Here is a 22,818-nt window from a genome sequence, read left to right on the forward strand (position 1 = left end):
AAAAAGTGACTCGAGGTACCACTCTCTCTGCATTCATGCTGGTTGGCGCGGAAAAATAAAGAACTGACGTCTGCGGTCAGCGTGCAGTGGCAGCGTCTAAATAGATACTGCAACGTTATTCTGGCGATCACGATGCGAACGACGAACGCGGAGTCGACTAACGCCACCAACCGACATGTAGGGGTACTGCTGAAGAAAAATTCTCTGGATCCAGTCTAACGCCTGGGGGTAATTCTAAGGTGAGGAATTAATAACTAATAGTCTCTTTCAGATATGTCAAACTGCAGCTGGGGTCGTAGAACACTTTTTAATAGACAGAAATAACTGTTCCAATTAAAAAAACGAAATTCTTTTTGCAAAGACATTTTCTACTTTCATCTTATTATACAGCACAAACATGTAAGAAAAATAAAACACACTTAATTGTAACAATCATTTTGGAGCTTGTAGTTGTTTGACATGTTCTAGTCATCTATTTTGTGGAGTGAACAATGTTAGGTGTTTTTCCTCTAAAAAGTGGTTTTGCTATATCAGACTGCAGGTCTGAAAGCTTCTTAAAGGTATGCAGGGATAATGGGATAATAAATGGCTTAGCATAAGGTAGAAAGGGAAGATATGAAGCATTCAGGCAAACCATAATTAGGATGCTGATAATGTAGAAATAAGCGTAGATAGAGGTTATACTACTTGTTTTAGGATTGGGCAATATAACATGCGTTAGGGTTGTCGAATATTCATATTGGGTTATATCAGACTTCTCCAAAAAGAAGCTTTCTAGCTACCTGTAAGTAGCTCTCCTATGTGCAGCCAGGCATACTAAATTAGAAGCTTTTGCTTGGCTGAAATAACATATGTATACCAAAACTGAAAGCATGAATTTGAAGAAGAAAATGTGTGAATCTTCAGAACTCATGAGCTGATGTTTACAAAAAAATGGATGAATTTCCAAAATATATTTAAAGCCGATATTTGAGTGATAAAAATCAAATCGCGTTGAGGAGACTTATTGCTAGTATTATTAACTTGGTTCTAGGGGCAATGTAGCTATTGCTGTTATGTATTCTCTAAGTAGAGACATTCCACATTGACAAAGAATTGTTACATTACTGCAAGCAACTGTGCCTGAAGCACTGAAATGATCATTGCTGGTAAACTCTTGTCTGGTGTGATAACTGTAACAACGCTAATAATATTAGTAGCTCGGGAGGATTTTCATTGAGCATTAGTAGCCCTTACTGCAGAAAAGGTTGGAGACCTCTGTTTTAAATTATGGCTTCTGATATTACAATAATAATTTTCATCATATTCATACACACAATTTGTATACTGATTATACATAACCAATCATTATAAACACCAACTAAGGAGTGTCTCTACTGCTTTTGGGAATCAGGGCAAGGGTCCATGCAACTACAATAACTCCTCATACTCTATGGCAGAGTTACTTGACTCATAACACTAAATCGAGATGAGCCTAACTTATTATAGAGAAGCGTGAGAGACATCTATCCGGCTTCCTTTTCTCCAAAGAGGAGGCAATAAGCAAATTAACCTTGGAGCTAAGGAAATTTTTCTGTGTGTATTTCTCGATTTGTGGGATGGGGGGGTCATAACAATCATTTTTTATATTGAGCATGTGCTGTGCTGATTAAATGCTGAAGAAGTACCATGTTACTAAAGCTGTGGCTTACACACACAATTGGAAGACATTTGGAGTACCATTTTAGCTACGGTTTGTCTTACTTGGGCGTCTTGTCGAGCACTAATGTCCAAACAGTAGGGCATAGTGAATATGTGGTTAGTTGTCTCAATCAACAAGGGCGCTGAGAGGTATCTTGGTCCAGTACACGTCGTCCCTAATCTTAAAATATATCAAACATCTGGTGTGCTGTATCGCTCTATCTTCGAGCACTTCTCTATGAGGACGGCATCCTCCTCTTTAATCACAAGAAGCTTGACCGTTGTTGGTCTGCTACTTGTTGGATGATCACGTTATGCAGTTGTGTCTTTGGGCAGGGATGGTCTGACTGGGTATAGTTTCAAAATTGAGTCACTGTAGTCATCTCAAGAGTGGTCTCCCTCATCCATTGGCAGTGGGTTGTCATATGGTTCTGACTGACTTGAGATGGGTCCTGGTACGAGTCTGCGTGTTAAGACTGAACTGAGGATATGGACTATGCAGGTGGCGGTGCAGATTCGCTAGGTTTGTTCCTCCTGGTTATAGGGTAAGCAGAAGGCTCTTCTGAGACAGCTTCTTTGAAAGTAAGGCATTGTTTCATGGTATGTGGTGGGCCAATTTTAGGAGCACCAGAGACTGTGTCTATATAAAGTCTCACCAGCTGCACGTGGTTGCTCATCTTTGTCATCCTTAAAAGGGGGCTCACTCTGAGTCCAGGCCAAGACTGGCTTCAAGATCTGCTTCAGAGTTGATTTTGATTTTGAAGCCAGCTGAGTGGGCTCTCAAAGCCGAGGTAACGCATATCAGATTCTAGGCTCCGCCTCTGGAGGACAAGGTATCTCTAGCTCCAAAGATGCTTTTCGAAGGGATTTTGGAACAGTGGGTGGCAGAGACTGTTGAGGCCATTTTGAGGGAGGTTCCGGCCTTACGGTATGGCTCTTCAACACTGTTTCTTTCTCCGAGCCAAGGCTTCATCAGGGAATAGATACTTTGACTGTGGTGTTTGTGAAACCCTATGCATTGGCTTTGTCCTGGGTGTGGTTTCAATGAGGGCCTTGGATAAGGATGGTCTCCAAAGACAGTCATTCAAGGAGACGTATTCTGGACTTTGCACCCCCTGGATCTTCTTTTGTTTTTGATGCCATGTCTAGACAGTGGCTTCGTCATATATTGTGCCCACTGTCTACTCCTTCCATGCCGTACAATCTTTTTGCATTAGAAGGATTTTCTAGGCAGACTAGTCACTGTCCCTCAGGAGGCAGAAAAGACCAAATAAATTCTATACAGCAAGGTTAGACAGAGGAATAGAAACCAGACAATAAAAAAGGAATACCTTTTTTCTCCCCTTTTTCCTTTTCTTTCCTTCTCTTTCTATATCCTGTAACCTAGTTATTTCACTTTCTGGAGCCAATGTATACAGTTCTAAATTCGCACTGGGTGCTGTACTAGTTGTATGCTTTTTGACATTCAATAAAGAAATGCGATACAAAGAAAACGAAATACCTTGAGAACAGGTGTACATGTAGGGAAGAAAATATTGAAAGAAGCAAATACATTTTCGTGGTACTTTTGAATAATGTGAAATGGCAGGAGACGACCAAAACGGCTTAGCAATTCTCTTAATCAAAAGCAAGAGCATTATGCATAAAAGCAAGCCAAACACAGCTGCCTTACTATTGTAGAAAAAAAGGCTGGCTATTTTTGGCAAAAAACGAAACATTAGTTTGAGAACTTTAGAAATGAAATATAGAGGGGGAGAATTCCCTAATTTGTCAGATTTAGGAAAGAATATACTGACTCAACCTTCAACACTTATGGTACATCAGAAAAGAAGTTGCGCAATTTGAATAAAACAGAATAATCTCCCAAATGTCACTTTTAGATCTTTGGACCTGAAGAGTAGAACTTGTACAGATATTTAGAGCGTCTAAGATAGACCGCAGCTTTCAGGGCTCTCCTTCTTTATCAAGAGGGACGACTCTGAAGTACCTTTCCATTTTGGCAGTTTCTTAAACATACATGAGAAAATATCCTACTTGGTCTTTCAGATGAATAACTGGAGACGGTATGTATTTGAACGATCCAACCCCCTGAAAGATGGCTTGCCATGTACTGGTGAGTATACTGGTCAGTCATACCTTATCTGTACTCATTGCCCCACTCTTCAGGAAATACTGCTATTTAATACAGTGAGTATTTTGAAATCAGCCACCTTAGAATTTGGCTTTTCATAGCAAATCACAGTTAGCTGTGACTTTTAAATAGAGAGAGGTGTAAATGAGTCCCGCATGATTGTAAACATACAATATGCAATAGTGAGGTATGGCGAAATTTGGGAAGCAGCAATTTATGCAAATAATTCTTTGCACAAAAAGGCAAATAGTTATGAGCTTAAGGGGTTGGTCGCTCTGTGACAGTGGATGTTCATGCATCACCCAGGAAACCATTCTTCCCTTTTGAAATGTGTAGTGACAGTACCCCGATTCATGAAACCACCTACCATTTAAAAATAGAAAAGGTCAGTAGTCTGTTGGTCTGAGGAACTTTTGGGTTTCCCTCTATGAACTAGGGGTGTGAGATTTATGTGGCCTTTACTTAAGAGAGGTACGCCACTTTGTCAGCTTAGTCACAGAAATCATTCTCTGCAACATTCAGTTTCACCTGCAGTAAGTGAGAATTATAACCCAGCATTCGTAGCAAAACGCCCAAACCAGCAGTGGCGCTGATGCAATCGAAAGAGGCTTTAAGTAGTCTTCACTAACCCAGAATTGCAATAGTATCGGTTATAAAACTGCAAAAAGAAACTTAAAATGGACTTATGTTACGATATGTTTAGCAAGAAACAAACTATTTGATTTACAATATGAAGAAAAATATACTTTAAATTGATGAATAAGAAGGTTAAAAAGGGATTTATCTTAATCACCTCTGCTTCAGAGTTTACAGTTCGTGTTGTGACTCCAACAGTGTAAATTCCACCAGTGGCATCTTCATGTATTCTTATGTTCGACTTTTTATTTTTTGCATCAAAATCCCGGGTTGAATCAAAAAGGTCAAGAACCTCTTCATTGTAAAGCTGGTAAAAAATAATGTTAAATGATTAGTTTTGTATAAACCATTATGCAAATAAGAAGCATACAAAATTATTGTGCAGTAAATGCATTTGCTCAGGCTCAAAAACGTTAAAACATGGTAGCAGTTAACACGCAAAAGCATATCTAAAACCACATATTTTCCACGCAACATTTGCTACTGTGCAACGTTTCCTGGTAACGCCCAGGGAATTAAAATGTATAATTTACATAATAAATAAATAATGGTGGAGAGTATCAGAACGTGTGATGCAAATAGGGCGCCAGAAAATACAACAAACCACTAAAGGCTACAACAAAATAGTGTGGTGTAAGAACAACTTCGCCAAAAGCTGGCGTCCGAAGAGGTTTGGTTAAAGTGCATGTCATTCTGAACCAGAATGTTCACACGAAATCAAAGTCATTCTTAAAACGGGTTCTCACACAAACGTGTCCGAGGAGCAAAAGGAGACATCAGGAGGAAATTAATTCAATATCTAGTCGCAAACACTACTGATCTTCCCAAAAATACAACTATCTCCAATAACCTTCCAAATAAATGTAATTCTTCAGGCACTAAGGAGAAAAGTTAATGGTTTAGACATGCTTAAACATGTTTTTAAAAATACGTTGATTCCCACAGAAGTCAAATATTCTATACTTTATTATATTTTATCAACTTTAGGGAACATAAAATGCAATTAAAGCACTGACAAAGTTTCCCATGAGGTGTTCTATTCTACACACATTTTCAATTTCAACTATATACGACTATCCTTCGAACAAGTGACCTCAGTGGATTTAAATAAATTACGGGATCAAACAGCGTGATGACAGTCTCTGGGTCCAAGGGCAAATCGTTGGCTACCTCGTAAACAAGCATTTGCAATGCAATAGGTCTCGCATTAGGAAAGTTTGAGCTATTGGTATTGTAAATGAATTTTTTTTTATTTATGTGTTGGTTTTGAAAATAGCGAAATTAATAGCTTTGTCATTTACAATGCCAATAGTTTTAACTTTCGCAAATGTGACGTCTTTAGCATTTGTAATGCAATATGTGTTGTATTTACATGACTTAGATGTATTGATATTACAAATAACAATGGCAGATGTATTGATATTACAAATAACAATGGCTTTTATTTTTTAAAATAATTAATACTTAAATAAAAGTTATTGTAATTTATAATGGCAATAGCTTAAACTTTTGTAAATAACTTTTGGGAAGATTATGTTCATTGTATTTTATTGTGACGAAAATCCAAGAACAGAAGTGAAATATTAAAAAAATGTTGGTGACATTTGTAATAAAGCTTGAAACATTGAGAGAACATATTTGAACCAGTTGTTGTTGAATTGGATGGTTGCACAGAGTGATGCTGTGGCGTTCAGTTGTGCTGAGCGATGCTGTGGCGTTTAGTGGTGCTGAGTGATGCTGTGGTGTTCAGTGGTGCCAAGTGATGCTGTGGCGTTGAGTGGTGCTGTGGCGTTGAGTGGTGCTGAGTGGTGCTGAGTGATGCTGTAGCATTGAGTTATGCTGTGGTGCTGAGTGATGCTGTGGTGCTGAGTGATGCTGCAGTGCTGAGTGATGCTGCAGTGCTGAGTGATGCTGTGGTACTGAGGCGTTGAGTGGTGCTGGGGCGTTGAGTGGTACTGGGGCGTGGAGTGGTGCTGGGGCGTGGAGTGGTGCTGGGGCGTGGAGTGGTGCTGGGGCGTGGAGTGGTGCTGGGGCGTGGAGTGGTGCTTTGTGATGCTGTGGCGTTGAGTGATGCTGTGGCGTTGAGTAATGCTGTTGCGTTCAGTGGTGCTGTGGCGTTCAGTGGTGCTGTGGCGTTCAGTGGTGCTGTGGTGTTCAGTGGTGCTGTGGCGTTCAGTGGAGGGATCCGTGTATGGATGTATGTATGGATGGATGGATCTGTGGATAGATGGATCAGTGAGTGGATGGATGGATCAGTGAGTGGATGGATGGATGGATCAGTGAGTGGATGGACGGATCAGTGAGTGGATGGATGGATCCGTGAGTGGATGGATGGATGGATCCGTGAGTGGATGGATGGATGGATCCGTGAGTGGATGGATGGATGGATCCGTGAGTGGATGGATGGATGGATCCGTGAGTGGATGGATGGATCCGTGAGTGGATGGATGAATGGGTGGATGGATGAATGGGTGGATGGATCAGTGAGTGGATGGATGGATCAGTGAGGGGATAGATGGATCAGTCAGTGGATGAAAGGTTGAATGGATGAATGGATCTATCAGTGAGTGGATGGATGATGAATGGATAAGTGAGTGGATGGATGCATGGACGAATGGATGAATGGACGGGGAGAATGAGCAGGAGCAAGATGATCAGAATACCAGAAACTGCATCCACTTGAAATAAATGGTGTCCCGCCCGAAAATGTAGTCTAACTATTCAACATTATTAATGAAACGTCTGAACAAAATAATTCAAAATTGTTTCAAGTGCAACATCATTAATTCACCGGTTACTACTACATTCAATATTAAAATTAGTAATTTGCATACTGACCCAAAATTGCACGTCAGAAAAACTTTAACATAGGCCTACCGATATCTTAGCACTCCCGCTCTTCAAGTCCGGACATGAAAAGAATGGGAAGAGCCCTCTTTTTTAACGGGGAAGGCAGATAGAACCTATGAACCGCCCCCCACCCCGCCCCCGGCAGCGAATCCAGCTGAGAGGAGAGGCGGCCCGCTGTGACCGTGGCGGCTGGGACAGTGCACGCACAGCTAGTAGCCAGAAGGAGGCATGCTCGCGACAGGCTGGGGAGCGCGCGCGCACAGGTTCCAGGCAGCCACAGAGGCCTGGCGCGCCTCCCTGTGCCGTGTCGTGCGTCGTGGGTCTCGTCCCCTTTTCCTCTTCCGTTTGGAAGACTCCGCTCCTGGTACTGCCCCCGCCCAGTGTGTGCACCGCGGGGCCTGTTTCCTACGCTGGGGGCCTGCAACCGCCGCTCCCTGCGATGTTGGCGGAGGCTGGCGGGGATGCGCCCCCGGTCTGGGGGAAGCTGCCGGTTTTGCAGTCGCTCTCGCCACCTTCTTCCCCAGCGGGAGATGATCCTATCGGTCCTTCCCCTGAAGCCGGGCCCGCCTTCCCACCACTGCCTCCTCCACCCGTAGCCTCCGGAGCTGCAGAGGAGCCTGACTCTCTAGACGGGCCGGAGTACGAGGAGGAAGAGGTGGAGATTCCGCTGACCGCTCCGGCGCCTAACCAGTAAGTACCGATTCGGGGGTATGGCAGAGCTCCCGGTGCATGGGGCGGGGGTGTGTGTCTGTGTGTGTGTGCAGGGGGGGTAGGGGGCGGCGGCGAGTGTATGCGTGCGTGTCTGTGTGTGTGCGTGTCTGTATGTGTATGTGTGTGTGTGTGTGTGTGTGTGTGTGTGTGTGTGTGTGCGTGTGTGTGTGTGTGTGTGCGCAGGGGGGGTGGGGGGGCGGCAGTGTGTGTACGTGTGCGCGCACCTGTGTGTGTGTGTGTGTGTGTGTGTGTGTGTGTGCAGGGGGGTGTGGGGTGGGGGGTGGGGGCTGGCTGTGTGTGTGTGTGTGTGTGCGCCGTTAGTGCATGCGAGCCTAGCGAAAGCAGGGGCTGTGTGTGCGTCTGCGCAAGCGCGTCTCAGAAGCGCGCTCACACGGACAAAACTGAGACTGGAAAAGCGAGCGTCCGACTCGTGTCTACATTCCCAGAAACGGACAGCAATAGTCGTCGAGCAGACAGCAATCAATGCTTCGCATTGCTTGCACGTCTAGGCTCGACCTAAAACACGACGTTTTGACTTGACTCTGAAAAGGCAGAGGATCGAGGAATCAAGGTTTCTCGGAAGTCATTTTAGGTTGGTAACTCAGACACTGTACATCAAAGTAATTATACACAATAAGACAATGTTCAGTCAAGGCTGTTGTTTCAAAATAGCTATGATTCACAAATCATAAAGTACTATCCCCTTGCGGGGCAGAGATTTAATCCTTAACTCTTCTATAGTGCTTACATGGGACGGGAAGGGGTTACAATTCATTTAATAAGGGCATCTGTACATTATTTTATACATGGTTGGAATCAACACTGTGATAAAGTGGTTTATTAGTTGGGATCGACAGGTTTCCATCGCAAGTAATAAAGTCACTATCTCATTAGGTCCAGTCAAAAGTTTCAGTAATTTAAACTTGAGATCACCCCTGGTAGTTATGACAAAGATCAGATAGGCTTAACTTAACAACAATGTGCAAATTATTTAGAAGTACCAAAAGGGTTAAAAAGTCAAAAACACAACACAATAAAAATCCCACTCCAAATTATAATAACAGAGCAAAATGTAAAACAAAATAGGAAAAATCTAACAAGGGAAACCAGAGCTAAGAAGTTTTTAAAGATTTAGGAAAAAGTATCGTCAAGAAGCACAAAGCACCTATTGTTATCAATGATTGCAGTAGACCGGGACCAAGGCACGATTTAAGGCCAACCATGATGGGCCCTGGCCAGGTGCAACAAATATATCGGCCCGCTACGGTCTGAAAGTAGGGAAATTCGAAAAAGTTTCTAAGTCTCAAGGATTTTTTTGTTTTTCTGGGGACAAACTCTTCTCCACATGGGATGAATGTGAAGTTCCATCAGACACCCTGGAATAGCCTGTCTCATACTTTTCGCGGTCGCCCCCCTTGAAACTCTGGAGCAAAATGTTTTGACAAAGTTCCCAAACTTCTTTTGGTGCCAAAGAAGTGCACTTTCAAGGCTCTCAGGACCTCAGAGGGGGCACTTGTAGATTTTCAGGGTGTCAGGCAGATTGCAATAGTAAAATCCAGAACCAATGCGCAGCTGGTATTCTTCACAGAAATGTCCTCTTCAACTTATTTAAGCTCTTACAACCACTCAAGGGATCAGCCTTATGATCCTTGAAGATGTTTTTGTCCATGGATTTCAAGTGGAAGGGGCCTAACTTTCTCAGAGGGCACAGATACAAGTGCAGCAGGTTCAGTCAGCCTGGTATTCTTTCACAAGCTCAGCCGTGTTCTGAAGAAGGCTGGGTGAGACTCTCCAGTTTTGTAGTATTTTCCAGTCTGTGGGTGGTGAACACCCTAAGACACTCCTAGTTCCTGTGTGACCAACAGGCCCTGACCTAACTACATTTACAGTAGATCCGGTTTACTTTACTGCAGTGTTAAGATGAAATCTTAAGCCACTAAACGTGGTCGCTGAAGGCTGGAGGTGTGTAGGAGAGTGGACTATTATAGTCACTAGTGTCCACCCACAACTAGCAACAAAATCCAGTTTGAAGCAGGCACTGTACCCACAACAAAACTAGTGACACAGGTCAGGTAGGACAAAAGCAGGATCCATAAGAATTGTTCATGCATCCCATTCTCTCCCTTTCAAGTGTGTCAAACTGTTACATGTGGCTCAACAGACCTGTCAGGTAGGAATTAACATTGTGATGTGAACAGAAAGTGAACAGCCCTACCCCTCATATTCTATTGTGCTCAGAAGAGTAATCTCTGCCCTTTTCAGTCAGCTTACTGTGTGCTCCTGGGAGGAATTTCATACCTCTTCCTGGGCTGAACAGGGGCTGGGAGGTAGCAGAATTTAAAGGCTAGCGAATAATGCTTAATAGCCTTCTGACCATTCAGGTAAGTAAAGGTATCTTTCTAAAATATTTGTTTCCTACATATTTATTAAAAGTCCATTTTCCACTCTATCTGAAACGTGTATAAAAGTGGGATCCAACCCACACACTTAGTTCCAGTTCTCCATGAGCAGGGAAGTGAGTGCTCTGCAGAGTACTTATAGGACTGCTGTGTGACCGGAGCAGGTATCTGCCTGACAGCCAGTCTCCAGAAGTTTAGGGACATCACTAAACTTTCTGCTGGAGGAGTAGAGGATATGCTTAGTGCCAAGAACCCTGCCTGTCTGCCAAGGGAAGGAGTCTGCCTGGCACTGCAAGAGGAGAGACTTTCAAGGACAAACCTGGTGTGTTCAGAGTGTTAGAAACACCCTGAAAAAAACAAAGTACTTGAGAGAGAAAATCCAAGATTGATCCATGCTGTGAGTGGGTTTCTCAGGTTCTCTCCATGGTACTATTGAGAACTGCTCCCAAAAGACAGCACACGTTCAAAACCATCATATGCACCTTGTAACTGCTATCTGGTGCAGTTGCTGTCGACGGAGAAAGAAGCCACGTCACCACCAAGTTAGAGTTGATTGGCCTGGGAAGGCTGCAAATGGCAGGGAAACATTCTGCTGATCAATCAACCTGGCGGGGAATGTGACTGCCTTACCATAGGACCTGTCTGCATTGAATCAATGGAGGGACACAACGCACCAAGCTTCAAATATGTCCCAACAGCAGGCATATACAGATGTATTGGCTAGATTCCTGGTTGCCAAAATAAAGTCAGTCAAAGGCACTCAACTGCCGCTGTTCAATTTCCATGCATGGAGGTGGAGGGTGTGCAGGTTTGGGTGCAGGACCCTGCTGCTGAGACAGGAGATCCTCCCAAACTGGCAGCCAGATCCGAGGACAGATACTCAAGCTCAGGAGTTGGGGACACAATAATCTCCTTACCCAATCCGAGGCCACTGAGAATGCTTAGGCCTGTTCGATCCTGATCTCCTTGAGAATTCAAGGCATAAGTAGTATCGGTGAAAAGGTATCCAGGAGTCCCAAGTTTTACTCTATGCGGAGCGAGTCTCATAGTGGGAAACACCTAGGAAACTCCAAGAGACAGATGTTTTAACGTTGTGTAATCTTGGCAGTGGTAAATAGATTAATCCAAGATTCTCCCAATTTGCAAAAAAGACCTTGTGCCACCCCCAGGTGCAACTACCATCCATTTGTGATGCGCTAGGAGTCAACAGCTAAGCTTGTCCACCCTGTAATTCAAAAATCCTGCCAGGTGGTGCACCACCAGGAACATCCACTGGTGCTCCAACTACATCCAGTGGCATAGAGCCTCCTGACACAGAGCCCACAACCCAACCCTGTTCTGCTTGTTGCAATACCACATGACAGTGGTGTTGCCCATGAAAACCTGAACCAGACTTACATGAATGGATGGGAGGAAGGCCTCCAATGCCAAATGGATGGCTTTGAACTCCAACAAGCTGATGTGGCGCTGAGCATCTGCAAGAGACCACAGGCCTCTGATTTCCACCTATCTGAGATGGCCACCCCATCTGAAAAGCAATGGATCAGTCACCTGCCAGTTCTGGGTGGAGAAGGGAGAGGGGTCTGCTGCTGACCCAATTGAAGTCCTGTAGCTCCCACTGCAAGTCTTTTGCAGTCTCCTCCAAAATCTGGACAGCATCGGACATGTTCCCTCGATGCGGTTGTCACGAAGCCTTCAGATCCCACTGCAGAGCTCGCAGATGCCACTTGGCGTACTTGACCAGCAGGATTCAGGAAGCCATCAGTCCCAGCAGCCTCAGTCAACCACACTGAGATCACGGTCCAAGGCTGAAAGATCAACGCCGGAGTCTCTGGACTTTTTTCTAGAGGAAAGGCATGAAACCGAACAGTGTCCCGAATGGTTCAGCTGAAAAGGAGCCTCTGAGGAGTCAAATGTGAGTTTGGCACATTGATACTGAACCCCAAAGATGTCAGGAGGTTCACCATTGGCTGAAGGTAGGCTACATCTGCCTGGGGTGATGCTGACTTCAATAGCCAGGAGGTACGGGAAGACTGGGACCCTTGACCTACTCAGATGTAATGTACGTTACTAAAATGTATAAAGTGTTCTTATACCCTAAGGTGTCTTGGTGCTAGCTGCTCATGACACACAAACTAAAGCGCTCCTAGTTGCGAAAAAGCCATGTCTTAAGTTCTTTCATGAAGCTCAATAAGGTGGGGATGTTCCTAATATGAAGTGGCAGACTGTCCCATAATTTGGCTGTGCCAATAAAAAAAGCTTCTATCGCCCCAAGAGGATTTTCTGAATCTATAGGTGTTGAGGGTTTTGGTACACCCAGAGCAAAGATCTCTTCTGGGGATATATCACTGAGATTTCTGTTTAATAAACTCAGGGCCAGAATCATGGAGTGCCTTGTGGGCAATGCAGAGGTCTTAAATGTAATACAGCTCCTTACTAGGATCCAGTGGAGCAACCAGGGAAGATGGAGTGGAATTTGGGCAATCCTAAAACCACTCTGGCTGCAGCGTTTTGAACTAGCTCAACTTTGTCGGAGTGTTTTTCCTGTAGGTTCATAAGAAGGCTGTTACAGTACTCAAGCTTGGATAGCACTGAGGTGGTAAGGACTAGTTTTTTGGAGTTGGTCCGAATTTCAGGCAACATTTTCTTTATCATCCTAAGGGTGTAAAAGGATGCAGAGACTAACACAGCGACCTGAGCACCATAGTTGAGCTTGTTGTCAATGATTATCCACGTTTTTGGTCTTGGACACTGGGGCGGGAAGAGTGCCTAGGTCATCTGGCCACCAGGAGGTGGATGACAGCGGTGAAAGATTGCCAAAAATGAGCACCCACATTTTACCTGAGTTAAGCTTCAGACAGTGACTATTCACCCAGGAACTCACTGCTCTCATACAGTCTTGTAATCGAGAAGACAGCTCAGGATCGTCTGTGCGGGCTGACACCACAATTTCAGTGTCATCAGCGTAGGTGGTAATAGCAAAGTCAAAACTTGTAATTATCGTAGCTAGTTTAGAGACTTCAATATTAAACATAGTGTGCCAAGATGGCGGTCACACTCTAACGTAGCTCCACACTTAGGCCCTACTATCCGCCTTTCATAATTCAAATAGCGGTGCCATCGACTCATCTGGCTGAGCCCCCTGTGCAGCAGGCTCTGGCAAGGTGCAGAGAGGCAGGCTACAAAGAGCCAGGCCGCGATCCGGTACCTGGTAGGCTGACTCTCAGGAATGTGTGCCCTAGGAGCCGCTGCCTCAACGAGAAACACGCAGAGCAAAAAGCTGAGAAACAGGCCCTGTGATCCTGCATGGGAACCCACAGCCCGAATGGTGAGTGACGAAGAATCCCAGGCTCCGGAGCAGGTAGCTTTGGAAACATCCAATTGAAGAAGGGAAGGAGGTGCGAACACAGAGGTAGGGCCTGAGTCTCCGGAGACTAAGGAGCGGCCCGAGACGGAGGGAAAGTGAGACCTGACCAACGAGCGAGTACTTCATGCATTGAGCAGCCTGATCAAAATGGAGGAGAACGGTGTGACCCGCGCCACACAGCAACTACGTAGTGTGCCTAGAGAAGTAGGTGTTGGGCCACACAGCGCCGCAGCTGCCTCTGTGCAGGCCGACTTGCGATGCTCCTCACAACCCCCTGCAGGCCCAAACTGAAGTAATGGACCACCTCCTACACTAAGTGAACCAGAGACACACTGCGCTCACTGGGGTCCGGGGCCTTGTCAGGTCTTGACCCGCGACGCTGGTGGACAATCCAAGGGAAGGCAGGCGGAGGTGTGGTGTGTCCTGCAAACTCCGAACGCCTGCGGCGGAAGACATGGCCTCGCCTGATAGGTGCAGAGTGGGGAGTCCTGCCAGGCCCAGGTCTGTGGTGTCATCAGGGCATCATCAACACACAGAGGAATCGAGTTGTGCCCCTGTGGCCCACAAGGACCTAAGTGGAAGTGAGTTGCCTGCGGATCATTCAGGTGAGGCGGGGGCGCTGTAATAACACTGGAGCCCGGGGACCGTACCAAGTGCAGACCCACACCACCACAGGCATGCCAGATCGGAAAGAATTAAATGGACGGCTGCCCTCCTCTACCCTGAGTCACACACGCAACTACTGCACAACCAGAGTTTATGACGGATGTGAAGCTGCGTGGAGAAACATCCCCCTGCCAGCGACGTAGCCTGGCTCAGCGACCTGAGGGGGAGAAGCGAAGAGCAAGGGAACATGTTAAACCTTCCTGTCGCAAAGCCTGCCCCCACACACACAGGCCAATCAAGCGGACTTCGCACCAACACTAAGAACATTAGTTACTTACCTGTAAACTGTGGTTCTCCAGTATTGGTGTCTTTCATAGATTCACATGCTTGAATATTCCCCGCGTTATATAAAAAAAATTATATAATTATACATATACACAAGAAATGTAATACATATAAAATATATAACGCAAAGTTAAAAGTCCCATAGAACTGAAAAAAAGTCTCATAGAAGCCCTAAAGGGAGAATTCACGTTAGTAACATATCATAGTCATTATAATAGTCCACATTCCAGCCAATCAGGCAACAGCACCCTCTAGAACCATCTCCTCAGAAGCTCAAGCCCTCAGATTTTCGTAGCACCAAAGTGAGCAAGAGTGCATGAGGAGAAGAGAGCCTCTGAGGGGAGGAAGGGTGGGTCGCATGTGAATCTATGAAAGACCCCAATACTGGAGAACCACAGTTTACAGGTAAGTAACTAATGTTCTTCTCCAGTATTAGGGGTGTCTTTCATAGATTCACATGCTTGAATAAGAGTAGAAAGCAGTACAGTAATACAGGAGTCATAAAAGGCAGTTCAAAACTAGATAAGTAAAACTATAGTATTAATAATATAGCATACATTGAGACATATGGCAAAACCTTTTATGACAGGAGGCGGGAAGCAACAGAGGCTCACCTTAATTAAAAAGATTCCGTAGTACAGCTTGGCCCACAGCAACATCCGCGGCGTCCGCTGACTCCAGACAATAGTGCCTCGTAAACGTGTGTCTGCTCGACCACGTTGCAGCTCTGCAGATCTGGCGCAGAGGCACTCCAGCAAAGAGGGCGGTAGATGATGCCACAGCCCTTGTCGAGTGTGCTCGCACCGGAGCAGAGAGAGGCTTTCCGGCCCAGCAATGGCAGAAAGAGATGGCAGAAGAAATCCATCTAGTAATGGATTGTTTTGCGACTGGTTGTCCTTTGCATATTGGGCCATAGGCCACAAAGAGCTGGTTTGATTTACGAAAAGGAGCGGTGCGCTGGATGTAGAATTTCAGGCAGCGGTTTAAATCCAAGGAATGCAAAGAACGCTCAGCGGGAGACTGAGGGATTGGGAAGAAAGTTCTGAGAATGACGGGCTCATTCAGATGGAAATCCGAGGGAACTTTGGGAATAAATTTTGGATTTGTACGCAAAGTAACAGCGTCTTTGGAGAATTGAAGAAATGGAGGTTGAATTGTGAATGCTTGGATATCACTTACTCGCTTTGATGATGTCAACGCCAGCAGAAGAGCAACCTTCCACGTGAGGAATTTTAAGTCCGCTGAATGCATTGGCTCAAAAGGAGGTAGGAGGAGCTGAGATAAAACCAGATTCAAGTGCCACGAAGGCGGAGGACGATGTATAGGCGGATACATTCGAAAGAGGCCTTTGAAGAACTGCCGAATGATCCGATGGGAATACAAAGATGTGGTGCCATCATGACGAAAGCGGGAAACCGCTGCCAGACAGACTTTAAGAGTGGAATGAGAAAGTCCTGATTTCGCTAGCGATAAGAAAAAAGGCAGGATTTGCTCCAGCTTGGCGTGCATTGGATCAAGAGCTTCCTTGTGACACCAGACACAAAACCGCTTCCATTTCAATTGATATGTTTTAATGGTGGAAGGAGCGCGTGCATGAGCCAGCACGTTCCTGCACTCCGGAGTGATATTCAGATTTGCAAACTCATTGTGTTCAGGTTCCGAGCATGCAGTTGTAGATATGCCGGATCCTGATGGCAAATGCGGCCTTGGTTCATGGTGAGCAGGTGAGGCAGAGGGTGAAAAGGTATTGGATCGCACATGGACAATAGGAGGAGGTCCGTGAACCACGGGCGACGTAGCCACCTGGGCGCAATCAGTATGAAATGGCATGGCTGAAGCTTCATCCTGGGCAGCAGGCGCGGAATGAGAGGGAGCGGGGGAAAGCGTAGACGGATTTGCTCGACCAGTTGATCGAAAAAGCATTCCCGCTCGACTCTCTGTGGGGATGCCGACTTGCAAAGCGTAGGCATTTGCGGTTGGTTGGAGTCGCAAACAGATCCAGCTGTGGTTGGCCCCACTGGCGAAAGATGTACTCCAGAATGGGTTGGTGGAGTTCCCATTCGTGATTGTCTGCCAGAGATCTGCTGAGACCGTCGGCGAGGGTGTTGGAGATACCCGGCACGTGAACTGCAGTCAGGTGAACTTGATGTTGAATTGCCCAATTCCAGATTTCTTGCGCCTGTTTGGAAAGCAGTAGTGATCTCGAACCTCCCTGCTTGTTGAGGTAGTGCATTCTGGTGGTGTTGTCTGTCCGCACCAGCAGCGATTGGCTATGTATCAGTATCCGGAAAGACTTTAGGGCAAGGAAGATGGCCAAGAGTTCTAGTCGATTTATATGCCATGTCCGTTGAGCTGCAGTCCACTTGCCCTTGACCGACATTCCGTCGAGGTGTGCCCCCCAACCCTCCAAGGAAGCATCCGTTGTGAGGGTGAGTGTAGGAGCTGTCTCCTGGAAGGGCCGCCCGGCGGCGATATTCGGAAGGTGAGCCCACCATTCCAAAGCTATTTGAATGCGGGGGGTCAGGTAGAGTTTGTCGTTGAACGACCCCGAAATTTGTTTCCATTGTTTGCCCACCTCCTCCTGTATGACTCTCATGTGAAGTCTGCAGTGTGGGATCAGATGTATGCAAGAGGAGGCCATGCCCAGAAAAGATTTCAAGATCCGGACAGAAACTGACTTTTTTGATTTGAGATAAGCGACCATCTTGAGTATGCGAAGTTGTCGCTCCTGGGACACAAACACCTATGCCAGACGAGAATCGATTAAGGCTCCTAGAAAGATTATCTGTTGTGAGGGGCGAAGATGAGACTTTTCCTGATTCACAGAAAGGCCCAAGGTGTGAAAAAGTGACAGACAGGTCTGAGTATGCTTTCTTGCTGTTTGACGTGTCTGTGCTTTTATTAGACAATCGTCCATATAAGGGTAAAATTGAATGCCTTGCAGGCGAAGGAAAGCTGCGACCGGAGCCATGATCTTCGTGAAGACTCAACGCTGATCGAAGGCCGAAAGGCAACACCTTGAACTGGAAGTGCTTCGATCCGACAGTGAAGCGAAGATATTTTCTGTGTTTGTGATGTATTGGCACATGAAAATATGCATCTTGAGGTCGATAGTGGAGAGGAACTCTCCGGGATTGAGGTATTGCAAAATTTCCAGTAGGGTCCACATTCGGAAAGTTTGTGGCTTGATGAATTTGTTGAGGGCTCGTACGTCCAGAATGGGGCACCATTCTCGCGATTTTTTCTTGATTAAGAAAAAGCGGGAATAAAAGCCCCTGCCCTGTTGTGCTCGAGGGACCACTTCGACAGACCCTTTTTGTATCATGATCTTGACTTGAGCCAACAGATGTTTTAGATGAGGTGGGGGGGAACCAGAAGGTTGACGGGTGGGTGGAAATTTTGTAAACTCGAGAACATGTCCTTTCGAGATGACATCTAGGACCCAACAATCCGAGCTGATATGAGACCAATTGGAGATGTTTTGGGAGATTCGACCTCCAATCTTCAGAGTCGGAGAACACTTGTTGGGGAAGTCACTGCTTTTTGGAGGTGTTTCCCCCTCTGTAATTATTTCTCCTCCGATGGGTCTTGAATCGGTCTGGCGATTTTGAGATTGATAGCTGTATCTTTGCTTGTTGTCGCCATAGGAGCGATATTGGGAGGAGCCACGAAAATTTGAAGAGCCACCTCTGCCACGTGCTCCTCGAAAAGGCAGTTTCCTGTACTGGAGGCTTCCTAAGGCACGAGCAGTATCTGTGTCCTTTTTAATGGATTCCAGAGCGTCATCGACATGCTTGCCAAAAAGGGATTCACCGTCGTATGGCAAGTCAAGAATTCTCGCCTGCACCTCGGGGCGAAAAGCTGTAGATTTGAGCCAGCCCTGGCGTTGTAAGACAGCGGCTCCAGCAAGTTGTCTGAATCCTGTAGAAGAGATGTCAACAGCGCAATCTATAATCTCTGAAGAGATTTTTTCCCCTTCTTGGACTATCGTCTGGGCCTCGGCTCGGACGGAATCTGGGAGCTGGTCAATCAAAGCTGCAATCTCTGACCACATTTGGCGGTCATATCTTCCAAGGATGGCCAGGGAGTTGGCCGCTCTGACCGTTGTGGCAGCCATGGTGGTACATTTCTTGCTGATAGAGTCCAACCGGCGTCCTTCTTGGTCCGGAGGGGAGGTTAGCGGAGTGGCCAGATTCCTTGAACGTTTCTGGGCAGCCTGCGTTACAACTGAGTCCTTCTTAGGGTGTGAAACAAGGCATGTTGGAGTCTGCAGGCACCTTGTACTTTTTGTCCAGACGTGGTAACACAGCTGGGATGGAATTTGGTCGTGCCATAAGCTTAAGGCCTTCTTGCCAAATAAAATCAATAATTGGGATGGTATGGGTTTGTTTGAGAGGCTGATCTTTGAAATCATAGAGGAAGCAATCCGTTTGCTGTATCTCTAAGGTTAAATGGAAACGTTTGGCAGCACGCACCATTAAATTATGAAAGCTTCCAATGTCCACCGGTGGGGAAGGCAAAGGCGACGTCGGTGGTGTAGATGGCGTTTGGGCTCTATAATCATCCCAATCCGCGAGGACGTTATCTACATCCTGATCAGTGTCCTGGTGCACATCCGCATCATCATCTGTATCTGGTGGCGGATGGTCCGGCGACTGTGGCGTCTCTGCATGTATGGGTGTTGGCGCCGTAGGTTGAGGAGTTGGTGAAGTAGGCGCAGATGGAGGGAACCTACGATTATAATCATCTAATATATTATGTAGGTTGGTCACCAAAGAAGACGGTATTTGAGTCATTCGTTCCTCATGAGGTGCCTCAAAGCGAGCATCATGGACAGGAAAAAGAGCACACACTTCCTCCTCATACTCTTCATCATCTTCTTGGCACTTTATGTTGAGTTCAGATGGACTGGATGCATGTTATGTTATGTTATGTTAAATAATTTATACCGCGCACGTACACCGAAACGGTTTCTTGGCGCTCATAACAGACACAACAGCCAGGGGATCATACTGTTCCAGCTTTGAAAAGAAAAGTTTTTAAGGTTCTCCTAAATGACTCATAGGTGGGGCAGTGACGAAAAGAAGAGGGGAGGGAATTCCAAAAGATGGGGCCGAGAGAAGAAAAGCGCAGGCCACCATGCTTCTTCCGACGGATAGATGGGATGCAGAGAAGATTATCAGCAGATGATCTTAAATTACGGGTGGGAAGGTATCTCCTTAGTTTAGAAGACACAAATTCAGGGGCGCGGTCGTGAAGAGATTTGAAGACGGTGCATCCGAGTTTAAAGGAGCACCGTTGGGCCACTGGGAGCCAATGAAGGCTCCTCAGAAGGGGGGAAACATGCTGGTGTTTAGGTTGGTGGAACACCAAGCGGGCCGCCTGATTCTGGATTAACTGAAGTTTATGAAGCTGATAAGCAGGAATCCCCACATACAGGAGATTAGCAAAGTCAACCCTGGAGATGACCAAAGCCAGTAAAACTAAAATGAGTGCCTCTCTGGTAAGAAAACGACAGATCTTACGGATCCTGCGCAGTTGAAAAAAACAGGATGATGTCACAGCCGAGATCTGGGGTTTCATAGATAGGTCCTCAGAGATGACCACTCCAAGGCTTTTCACAGTGCTGACCGGGCAGGGAGGGGTACCAAGGGAAGGAGGCCAATAATTGTCATCCCAAGGATTAGTAGGGCCACCCACCAGGACAAGTTCTGTTTTTGACGGATTCAACTTGAGCTGGCTGTGAGCCATCCAGTCGGAGATCAACAACATTGTGGTTTGAAAATTAGAGCGGGAAGAGGGTAGAGTGTCCAAGAGAAAGACCAACTGAAGGTCATCAGCATAATTATAGATAGTGGCAGGGGAGTGACGAAGGGAAACCATAAGTGGTTGCATATATAAATTAAAAAGAAGGGGAGAAAGGGCAGAACCTTGAGGGACACCACAGGTGAGAGAGGAAAAAGGAGCAGTGAAAGTAGACAGGTGGACTGCCTGCGAGCGGCCTTGCAAGAAGGACCGCACCCAGTCCAGAGCGATGCCCTGGATGCCGGCGTTTCTGACGCAGGACGAAAAACGTCATTCACATAAGAACCGTCATCAAAATCGTCTTCTGCAGACTCAAATAATTGGGTTGGAAGAGTTTCAGTCATAGGACTCAAAGGAACTGGGCGTTTGACCACTGAAGCTGTGACCACCGTGAAAGTAGTTGCAGTAGCGAGTGAATGGTGTGTCGTCGACGGTCCAGTCGACGAGGTGGCAGTGGAAACAAACAGATGGCAATGGAGCCGTCGACGGAGATAATATCTTCTCCTTTGTCTTCGTTGACGTAGCTTTGCGTGCCGTCGACGAAGAGGAAGTCGTCGACGTGGATATCGCCGTCGACGAGACAGTCGTCGACAAAGGCACCGTCGACGAGGATGTCGCCGTCGATGAACTGGTAACCATCGACGAGGGTGCAGCCGTCGACGAGGTTTTTGCCGTCGATGAGGTCTTGGCCGTCGACGAGGTCTTGGCCGTCGACGAAGATGTGGCCGTCGACGATGAATGCTTCTTAGCCACAGGCGTCGACAAGGCAGGTTTAATGGCCGTCGACGATATCTTGAGAATAGAGGAAATAGGCCTCACCTCTGGGAGCGTCGACAACGAGGTAGACGTCGTCGCCGTCGTCGTTGACATAGAACATGTTCGTCAACGTTGGTACAGCATCGACGGATCTCGTAGACGCCCGTTTTAGATGACGAGGGCACAGCTTTGGATTGCAACGCCAGAGAACCAGGTCCCGTAGGCGTGGAGGCTAGCAAATCCCGTGGGGAGATGGATTTAGAAGCGTCAACGAGCTTCTGTCTCTTCAGAAAAGGAGAAGGCATCTCAGTCTCTGACCCACGCTTGAGAGAGGCTTTAGAATGGAAAGAAGACACGCTTTCCATGTCTGAAACTGGATCTTCGGAAGTCTTCAAGGAGACGGGTCTCTCTATCCTTTAAAGTCTTTGAGGAGAAGGTCCTGCAAAACTTGCAGTTCTTTACTTCATGGTCCGGATAAAGACAGTAAATACACTTACTGTGAGGATCTTCATGAAAAAGGCGAAGTTTTCCACAGGATGAACAAGGTCTAAATAGAGATTTTTTAGTTGAAGACATCTTGACAGCTGAAATGAGCAAAAGAGTTGAAGAAACTGCGCAGAGCTCAGGGAGACTCCCTTCACACGACGTGCGGTAGAAAATCTGAGGGCTTGAGCTTCTGAGGAGAAGGTTCTAGAGGGTGCTGTTGCCTGATTGGCTGGAATGTGGACTATTATAATGACTATGATATGTTACTAAAGTGAATTCTCCCGTTAGGGCTTCTATGGGCCTTTTTTTCAGTTCTATGGTACTTTTAACTTTGCGTTATATATTTTGTATGTATTACATTTCTTGTGTATATGTATAATTATATAATTTTTATATATATATATTTTACTACTATTTTATATACCGTGGGACTCCCACTTCGACGACGGGGAATATTCAAGCATGTGAATGTATGAAAGACACCCCTAATACTGGAGAATCATTCCTCCCATGACCCTGCACTGCGACGACCCAGCTGCCTCTCTTGCATGAGAGTGAATGGCCGCCTAACTTCTGGATGCACTAGATCTAAATAGCGGTACATGGCAAGATCTGGAGACCCAACTGAGCACAGTTCCAATGCCTACTGCAAAAGAACATAATGCACAGAACTGCTCACTGACCTGAGACGCCACATACTTGAAGGGAATTGATCAAAGAGCTCCTCGGCCTGAGGGTTTCTGGCAGGTCTGGTGGCCCTTTGGAGATGCGGCAGAACTAGGGGTTACCAAGCTTGTGTTGCGCCTCTACTACTCTTGCATGGTGGACACCGATACACCATATTTAATGCGGACTTGCCCCACTGTTGGACTTGGCCCTTTTCCCCAACAAATGTTCGCTTTTCGCCCCCCTAATGTAGGATGTCTCCCCCATGGTAAAGGCTACTGAATACGCCATGTGAGGTATGAGAAGCCCTGTGTAATGTTAAATGCAATGCAATGGTGTGTACACTTATTTTACCCCATTGTAAACATGTACCCTGGTGA

General features: G+C 46.2%; 1 protein-coding gene across 9 annotated transcripts in view; it reads right to left on the reverse strand.

The window, feature by feature from the left end:
* KIF21A (kinesin family member 21A) overlaps positions 1-22,818 on the reverse strand; it is an 820,176-nt gene that overhangs the window by 600,541 nt on the left and 196,817 nt on the right. For all 9 annotated transcript variants that reach the window (XM_078679965.1, XM_078679910.1, XM_078679946.1 and 6 more), the window contains exon 4: positions 4,605-4,754. In XM_078679965.1, the coding sequence (XP_078536091.1) occupies positions 4,605-4,754 (150 nt within the window). The remainder of the gene's footprint in view (positions 1-4,604; positions 4,755-22,818) is intronic.

Source organism: Lissotriton helveticus, chromosome 1_1 (genome assembly GCF_964261635.1).
Source record: "Lissotriton helveticus chromosome 1_1, aLisHel1.1, whole genome shotgun sequence".
Classification (NCBI taxonomy): Eukaryota; Metazoa; Chordata; class Amphibia; order Caudata; family Salamandridae; genus Lissotriton; species Lissotriton helveticus.